Source organism: Coregonus lavaretus, assembly GCF_964263955.1.
Source record: "Coregonus lavaretus genome assembly, chromosome: 5".
Classification (NCBI taxonomy): domain Eukaryota; kingdom Metazoa; phylum Chordata; class Actinopteri; order Salmoniformes; family Salmonidae; genus Coregonus; species Coregonus lavaretus.
Window position 1 is genome coordinate 36,874,615 of NC_139992.1, and position 8,949 is coordinate 36,883,563.

The 8,949-nt window shown below is 44.3% G+C and overlaps 1 protein-coding gene across 1 annotated transcript; it reads right to left on the reverse strand.

Moving 5' to 3' along the window:
* Window positions 1-2,469: 2,469 nt before the first annotated feature.
* LOC311129079 (uncharacterized protein) lies at window positions 2,470-8,469 on the reverse strand. The gene is made up of 4 exons (XM_084161348.1): window positions 7,645-8,469; window positions 7,062-7,114; window positions 6,875-6,978; window positions 2,470-6,383 (listed from the first exon to the last, which is right to left on the reverse strand). The coding sequence occupies exons 1-4, from the start codon at window positions 8,454-8,456 to the stop codon at window positions 3,438-3,440; spliced, it is 3,915 nt and encodes a 1,304-aa protein (XP_084017474.1). The 5' UTR covers window positions 8,457-8,469; the 3' UTR covers window positions 2,470-3,437.
* Window positions 8,470-8,949: the final 480 nt, after the last annotated feature.

An 8,949-nucleotide genomic window follows, 5' to 3' on the forward strand; every position in this document is an offset into this window, starting at 1 on the left:
CTGGCGCCAAGCTCCCTGCTATCCAGGACTTCTATATCAGGTGGTGTGAAAGGAAGTGCCGGAAAATTGTTAAAGACTCCAGCCACCCAAGCCATAGACTGTTCTCTCTGCTTCTGCACGGCAAGCGTTACTGGAGCATCAAGTCTGACACCAACAGGCTCCTGAACAGCTTCTATCCCCAAGCCAAAAGACTGCTAAATAGCTAACAAAATGGCTACATGGACAACTGCATTGACGCTTCTATTTTATTGGTTTTTTTTAACTGTCTCTATGCACACTCACACACTCACTCTATGCACATTCTACACACTCACTCACACACACTCACTCTGACACTCCAATACACACACACAAACACTCACACACACACTTCATTTGCTCACAAACAAAACACGCACACACATTCATACTGAATCTACACACGTACACCCACTCACATGCAATCATCATATATGCTACTGCTACTCTGTTTATCAGGGCGCAACTTTGGTTTTAGAAGTGGGGGGGACATATATATTATTTGATTATAAAAAATTGTTTATCCAGTCTGATAAACACTCCAAACAGCCTACCCGACCGCTCGGAGGCGTCCGCATGGTCTTAAAGCACACCATTGCCTTGTTTTGTATCACATTCCAATGATAAAACTGGAGGGGACAAAAATGCAATTTCAGAATGTCCAGAGCAGTCCGCTCCACCGGTGCCCAGTTCAGCTCCGGTCAGCTGCTCCACTCCGGAGCCAGAGCAATCCGCTTCACCGGGGTCCAGTCCAGCTCCGGTCAGCGGCTCCACTCCGGAGCCAGAGCAGTCCGCTCCACCGGGGTCCAGTCCAGCTCCGGTCAGCGGCTCCACTCCGGAGCCAGAGCAGTCCGCTCCACCGGTGCCTGATCCAGCTCCGGTCAGCTGCTCCACTCCGGAGCCAGAGCAGTCCGCTCCACCGGGCTCCAGTGCGGAGCCTGAGCAGTCCGCTCCACCGGTGCCTGGTCCAGCTCCGGTCAGCGGCTCCAGTCCAGACCCAGATGTCAGCCCCTCTCCAGGTTCGGGGTCTCCCACACCAGGGTCCAGACAGGGCTTGGAGTATAGTGGGAGGGGAAGCAACGCGCCGAGGTCTAGACCAGACCAGGGGCGCAACAGGGAGGCGAAGAGTGAGAGGTCGTCACGCCCTGAGCCGGATCCGCCTCCAAGGCAGAATGCCCACCCAGCCCCTACCCTGTTATGTTTATGTTGTGCAGTCGGAGTCCACACCTTTGGCCCTGACTCTGGGGACTCATAGGCAACGCTTGAGCCAGGGTGTGATTTTCTATGTTTGTGATCTAGGTTTTCTAGATCTATGTTGGCCGGTGTGTTTCCCAATCAGAGGCAGCTGTCGCTCGTTGTCTCTGATTGGGGACCATACTTAGGCAGCCTATTGGCACTAGTGGGTTGTGGGATCTTGTTCCGTGTGAGGTTCCGTGTGAAGTCAATAGCACACACACCTACATTCACATACTTGCACATTGAATACTTGTTAAACTTCCTTCTGAACTCTGAAGGATGCCAGTGTGATTTATCAGTTCATTAAATGATGTCATGAAGGTGGATGATAGGAATGCTGAGTCAGCAATAGGCATACCTAATTGGATGTGCATGCTCTGGATACATTTTAAAGAGCGACTGAACGCACCGATTCCGCATGTGACTTAATCGGAATTTCAGGATTCAGAATTCGGAATTGGAATCTCGCATGTCACGAGATTTCAGTCTTGGGGATGTGGTTCCATATGGCAGTTACTGATGTTTGTCCCCCATGAGACACCATAGGAACAAAGCCAGAATTACTTCCTCAAAATAGTCAGAAAGAATCTAAAATCATTTTTTAAATCTGTAATTCATTTTGAGGTTTTTGTAGAGGAGGATTTAGTCACGCAATTTTACGTCTAGCTAAGGTGTTTGGTGCAGTATTTCTCAAGTTTAAAAAAAATTCAGATCCGCTGCGCTGATGGGCAGGTCTGTCTCACTGGGCATGTTCCTTTGCCCAGGTGTTGCTGACACCTGCCAGGTCTTTCAATGCCTTGATAGGTATTGTTACGTATCAGCTAACCACATCATATGTCATAGCAATCTGTCAATCGATGACACTGTCAGCGCAATCACCGCAGCTGTGTATCCCGTGTTAGTGGGCAATTAAGCATTATCGAAATCAAAACCCAACCCTCAAGTAAGTCATGATGAACTCACTTACATCACCTGCCAACTATCCAGTGATTTAGCACTACTGGCCCTCTATGGTTCGTCTGATGACAGCAAGCACTTGGGGACTTGGGCAACGGAAGACATTTTACAAAAAGCTATTGCAGTGTACTTTGTCTCATCATATCATGATGAATAATACTCAGGAAAACATTTTTGTTAGACTTTAGTGCAGTTGCTGAAAACTGTTGCAATGTCTAATGTAAGGAGGAAAAAATATCCCAGAAAAATGTAGTCTGTCAAAGTCAAATACAGGACTTTTAATGGAAAGACAAACCACAGAAATCCCACAACCTGATTACATCATCATCAATCATCATCATCATCATCATCTCCAATCCTTACAATGATTAAGTGATGAAAAAGTGCAGTCCATTTGACCTTACTGTCTGTAGGCTACATGTCTGAGAGAGATAGGTCAGATAGGGGCCAGTAAGTGATCTACCAGGATCACAGAGATATTGTAATATGATATGTCTGCTTAAAATATGCTCCAGCCCAGTCAACTGCTGCCAGCATGGATGTGTGACTTATACATTTCAAGTTAACTACAGAGGAGCGATATAATGACCATACATATCAGCTAGTCTAAATTATAACATTGGAACTACTGTGCAGCAATGACTATGCAAGGAAAACTTTAGTCAGCTTATAGAGCTGGGGAAATCTGGAAAGCTTTTTCTTGAATCTCATATGTTATCGTTGTTGAGAAAAAAATAAAGAAAAAAATAAAGAAACGTCACTTTCAAATCTCCAATGCCCCTCTCAGTTTAGCTAACCCTTTTTGTTCTTCATTGGAATAATGGATTTCATTCCCCTTTAATACTTTGGTACATTTTCTCATTTGATATTGGGCCCATAAAACACTCCAACAAACTAAAACAAATCATGGTAACGCTTTATATTGAGTTACTCTCATACCTGTGTAGTAACACTGTCACTACACTAGTAACAACATTGTATTAACAACTGCATTATAATTGCAATTGCTAATACTGAAGTACTATGTACAATAACAACAATGTTTCTACAGTACTAATTACAGTGTTACTACACAAGTATAAGAGCAACTTCATGTAAAGTGTTACCCAAATCATACACACACATGCGCACGCGCACAATATTATTATATTTTACACACAAACACTTCACCTCTCTCCATCTATTCTGTAAGTCCCTGTCAAGCGTTGCCTATCTGCCACACATAATCACCAATACAGTGAGAACAAGTAGAGAGCAAAGCACGCTGGGAAATTATACATAAGAGTGGTAAAGAGAAACACTGCTACCAAAAGGGCATAGACCAGTGCTCTGGTTACGCTACTGAGAGAGAAGAACACCCTCAACCATGCCAAGACGCTGCTGGCAGCATCCTCCACTTTCTCAGAGGGAGGAGGGCTCAAACGGCTGCTGATGGTCTCCTGATCCTCCTCTAATGACGATGGGTTTTGGGTTGACCATTGACTGACCATTGACTCACTCCCCTCACTAACCACTGTGTTAAATCTTGTGCTTAGAGGCGATGAATGAGAGAGGACAGTTGTACCTCTGTTTGGAGATGACACATAGGCTTGGCCCATAGAGGGCTCTGCATTGCTACTGGGTGTAGTTTGGCTAAGGCCTTGTCTCAGTGTAAAGGTCAAATCGGGAACTGTACGTGCCATCATGAGAGAATCTACCCAGGAGTCTATGTCAGTCACCATTTTCTTAGTAAGACGTTTTGTCTGGTGGATCGGTACATTTTGAACAACTTCAGGTACATCTGACAGTTTCTCCTCTATCTCCTCCTTCTCATTGTCTTGTTCAGCTAAAGGACTATTTTCAACCTCTTCTAACATTTCCTCATTCAAACCTTTCTGTTCTGTGAAAATCTCATCTTCACCTAACTCTACTTCTTTTTCAAATGATTCTTTATCATCTTTGATAATAAGTTCTTTTGACCCTTCTGACAACCTTCCATTTTCATCTTGTCTTGGGCATTCCATGTTTTCCATTGTCACCTCATGCTCTTCTTCCTTTTCTGTTGATTCGTCCTCACTCTCATTTCGGGTGTTCGCTGTCTCGTCCGTTAAGTAATCAACTTCCTGCTTTTCTGGAGTTTCGATACTTCGATCTTCATTTATCTGTTCTGTGTCTCTCTGTCTGGACATTTCGGCCATGACATTTTCTGTATTTTCCACTTCTCCTGTGTTCTTTTCCCTGAATACTTTGGGCTCTGTTAGGTTGTGTGTTGATGAATCTTTATTTAGGCTCTGATAGACATCTTCTTCTTGTATTTTATTTGACCAGATTCGCTCTTCATGTGTTTGTTTGGATCTGAATTCTTCAACCTCTTCTAGGTTCTCTCTGTCTCTCTGTTCTTCATCAAACTGACTCAGTCTCAATTCCTCTAATTCATTTGATCTGAATTCTTCATTGGGTGTTTGGTTCGGTCTGAATTTTTCGGCAAATGTCCAGTTCTCTCTGTCTAGCTCTTCATCTTTATGATTCAGGCGCAATTCTTTGTCTGTATGGCTCCGTCTGTCATCTTCTTCATCTTGATGGCTTGGTGAGAATTCCTCTTCCATCTCAATTTTGTTCGGTCTTAATTCCTCTACCTCAGTTTGGTTCCAGTTGAATTCATCATCAAATGTTTGGTTCGGTCTAGATTCCTCTTCATCTTCTTGATTTGATCTTAATTTCTCTGCCTCTGATTGATTCGGTTTTAATTCATCTTCCACTGTATTAAATGGTCTGATTTCAACTTTGTCTGATTTGTTTGGTCTGATTTCCTCTTCATGTGTTTGTTTCAGTCTGAATTCTTCCGCTTCTGATTGTTTCAGGCTTGTTTCTTCTTTTTCTGTTTGATTGAGCCTGAGTTCATCTTCATATGTTCGACTCGGCCTGAATTCTTCAAACTCTGTCAGGTTCAGTTCTAAATACATTTTGTCTCTTCGGTTAATTCTGAATTCATCTTCCACTGCTTGACATTGTCTATGCAACACTTCTTCTGTGAGGTCTTGTGTGAATTCTTCTTCCTCTGTTTGGTTCTGCCTGAACAGCTCATCCTCTTTGTTGGTCTGTGCAAATCCCTCCTCCACTCCATGGCTCTGTGTGTTCGTCTTATCCTCTGTCCTCTCTCTGACTGTCTCCCTAAATGTCACAGTATCATCAGCTGCTTTGTGCACATTTCCTTTAACCTCTACTTCCATGTCGGAAGAAAGCGTCTTGTCTTGCCTTTCTCCCTGACAGATTCTATCTGCTGCAATGGCATTCTGAGATTCCGCCATTGCTGTCATATCTGTTGTCTCGGTCTCCCCCGAGCTTGTTACCGGCTCTGCTCTATATGGTGTGAAAGGCTTGTAGCACTGAGCCGTGCTGTCAACAGAGCCCCCGGCCACCCTTGCGGCACCCGAGGGAATGGATTCCTGTAGAGTGTCTGTTACAGGGATAGCCTCTGACCTTTGCAAAGGATCATAAACCAACGCTTTGTCGTCTTTGGGGAAGGTGACACCTGATCTTGGCAGTGGCTCCTCGGCACTGACCACAGGCATCACATGATTGTGAGCCCATGACGGCAGTTCATCTACTGTGCAGTGTGTGTATCTTTGTGTATTTGAGTCCAAGTCATCCTCCTGTTGGTTCTCGACTTTTGAGGAAGCCTCAAAATCCTCCTTATCGATTGACGGGCAAACTGAAGTTGCTGACTGCAGCCATTCAGACTCTGGCACACTGGTGGTATCTTTGGAGTCTGTGCCATTGAGAAAGGCTTCCCACAGATCACAAACAGAGGTTTGTTCTTCCAGATTATCCTCTGACTTGTCTGATGTGACCTGAGGTGTGGTCCTCGTTCTAATCCAGATATCATCCTCATCTGGAGTCACCGCCCGCACTTTATCTTTGCCCCAGTACAGGGATAGTAGGGGTATCTGGTGGTACGTCATTATTTGAGGGGTATCATTGGCTTGTTTCTTCTGGCGTAATCGTAGGAGACTGGAGGCGCTGTCCCCTAGGGGTTTGATTCTGATATCAGGCAGTGAAGGTGGTTTCTCCAGTCCGTTATGTGGTAGCTCATTGGAAATGTGTTCCTGTCTTGCCGCCTGCTCTTGCTGAGAGAAGTATTCCTGCACTTGTGCTGAACGGGCCACCCTTCGTCTGCTCCTCTGACTATCCCCCTGTCAGTCAACAAGAGAAGGAAAAGGGCATATTTAGGTTTGGACTTACTTCGTTTTAACATCTGATCTAACAAGGACTAATATAACACATATGTTAATTTATTGCAATAAAACAAATATGTAACATTTGTAGAATATTGCAATGAGATTGGAACTTTGGGTGCAATACCTATTTTTATTTACATACTTGCCCCCAGCATTTACTAGTGGCACAAATAATATAAAATAATATATGGTATGCTCTCAAGTATCATGTAAAATGCCTCACTGCCTCCTCACGTGCAGTATGTTACACTGACTCACGCGTAACTAGCTGAAGTACAGACATGCCTTACTGCAGAAAGAGCATGGTTGGTAATAATGCTCAAAGTATATGTATTTTATGGTGAGAAATGTGTTAAATACTGTTTTGTGTCAAATGTGGTAGTAGCACCCCACCCAGGACATATCAATATGTTTGTCAACCCTTTAATATTAATTATTGACCTCACCAAATGTTTGTGATGGTAATCCTCATGATGCAAAATAGAGTGCAAATGCTCAGCGTTGTCCACTGTTTTCCTGTCAGTCCCCTCTGCTCTATGTGTGGCTGAATCTGGAAAATAAATGGCTCACAGACTCAGATTCACAAGCATGGTGTTCAGATTTCACAGACATAATAATATGAGCGATACACACCTGCAGCGTCTGTAGTGGTCTCCACGGGGTTCTCCTCAGCACTGTTCATCTTACTGTCAACACAGAGGAGAGATCAAATTACATGAAGTGTTATGGGGCAAAACAATAAGGTTCCTCAAAAATCCAAACACAGAGGTTGTTAAGCTTTTGGTCCTAAAGTAAAAAAAAAAAAAAAAAAAAAAAAAAGGAAAAGTATTTTATTTTCCAGTCAATATCAGATGTCATGGAAAGCTGGACTGACACTAGACCTCATGGGGAGCTATTTGATACAGTAGCCTAGCACAACGGAAATCTCTGAAAAAGCTAACTCCAACAATACAACAATCCTGCACAGGTGATCCATCTAGAATTATAGAACAAAAAAAGAAAAAAGATGTGTCACACTAATAATTGAATATTTTCCTATTTCACTAAGAAATAATAATATTATTTAAACCTATTACTCAATTTGCTGGCAGAACTACTTGTTTGTAATCTATGCTATAGTGATTAATACTTAGTTCTTTAATACTTCAGTAATAGTGTGTTTTAACCGCTTACTGTCATCAGAGGGAACAATAATAGTACCGGGATGACTCCTCACCTGTTGACTTTCAGACAGCTTCTCTTCTCTCTCCTGTTATTTACTTCCTCTAACTGAGGCTCCATCGCTATCAGGTCTCTGCCTCCCTTTTTGTGGCAGAAAAGCACATAGTTCATGTCACCGTTGTTTGCCCAAAAAGTGCCCACCGATGTCTCGTATCTGAGGCAGAACTCCACTCTGGCTCCCTCCATCTCAAAGGGAGGCACGAGGGTAAGCCTGAACGCAAACCTGTCTGTTGTTCCATCGCTGGAACCCGGGACGTACTCAGCCAGCAGGTCAAAGCTGGTCTTCCAGCTATCCAGAGTGATCCGGATATAAAGGGATTTATTGTAGCAAAAGTTCACCACCCTGACAATACCCCTGAGCGTGGTGGTGCCAGGAAGTAACTCAATGCTCTCCAGCTCCAGCTTCTGATCCTGGAGTCTCTGTTCGAGTTCCTCCGGAGACGAGGGCACGGTAAACAAATATGACAGGAAATACTCGTCCGGTTCTTTAACTTTGACCTGGGACTCCGGGGGGTCAGCGACCTCTGCCCCAGTCAGGTCTGTACTGTCAAACTCCTTGACGTACACCAGATCCAGACCGAAGGCGTCAGCGAAGGACACCTTCCTACGGATGACGGCCGGGGGCTCGAGCTCCGAACCATCTGACTCGTCCGACTCGTCCGTGGCGCCTTTCTGTGGGGAGAGGCTTCCTCGCTCCTCTTCCTCCCTCACTCCCCCCTCTTTAATATCCCTGCTGCCCCAGGTTCTGGTGTCTGGAGCCTCCATGAAGTTTGAGGGTCCGAGAGGCCTTGGATCGTCTGCAGACATCAGTGGGCTGGCTGTCTGGCTACATTGGGAAGGAAGGACAGAACAAGAGTGCCCCTAGGCTGTGACGACACTCGAGAGGACATGACTTGACATACAGGGTCCAGTTACAGCTGAATATTGTGGTGTAAGCCAGGCCTATTAATAGGTCTCATATAATATGCTAGTCTGGCCCCTGCATTCATCCGTCCCAACATAACGTCTCTCATATCTGTTGCAATATAGAAATATACCAGTAATAACGAAAACAATATAACAAATTTAAGACAGGCAAAAATGTATATTGAACTCATCTGTGTAGATATATTAAATGACAGAATGAGATGAATTTGCTTTCACTTACCGATGGTGTATGGTGTTTAATGTTCCCCAGACCGCAAGTGTTGCATGCAGGTTGCATCTGTCACTTGCAGGTGTCGATAAAGTCCTCAAGTCATGGATCAAAGTGGAGCCAGGGCCGAGTCTCAATCCTCTACAATGGATTCCTCATCTGTCC

What these genes read in the sequence shown, in the direction of transcription:
- LOC311129079 (XM_084161348.1), bottom strand. Translation starts at nt 8,456, where the DNA reads ATGTCTGCAGACGATCCAAGGCCTCTCGGACCCTCAAACTTCATGGAG. An exon ending in AGCTGTCTGAAAGTCAACAG is followed by an intron (nt 7,115 to 7,644) that starts GTGAGGAGTCAT and finishes CTGTGTTGACAG; the next exon opens with TAAGATGAACAGTGCTGAGG. An exon ending in ATTACCATCACAAACATTTG is followed by an intron (nt 6,384 to 6,874) that starts GTGAGGTCAATA and finishes GTTGACTGACAG; the next exon opens with GGGGATAGTCAGAGGAGCAG.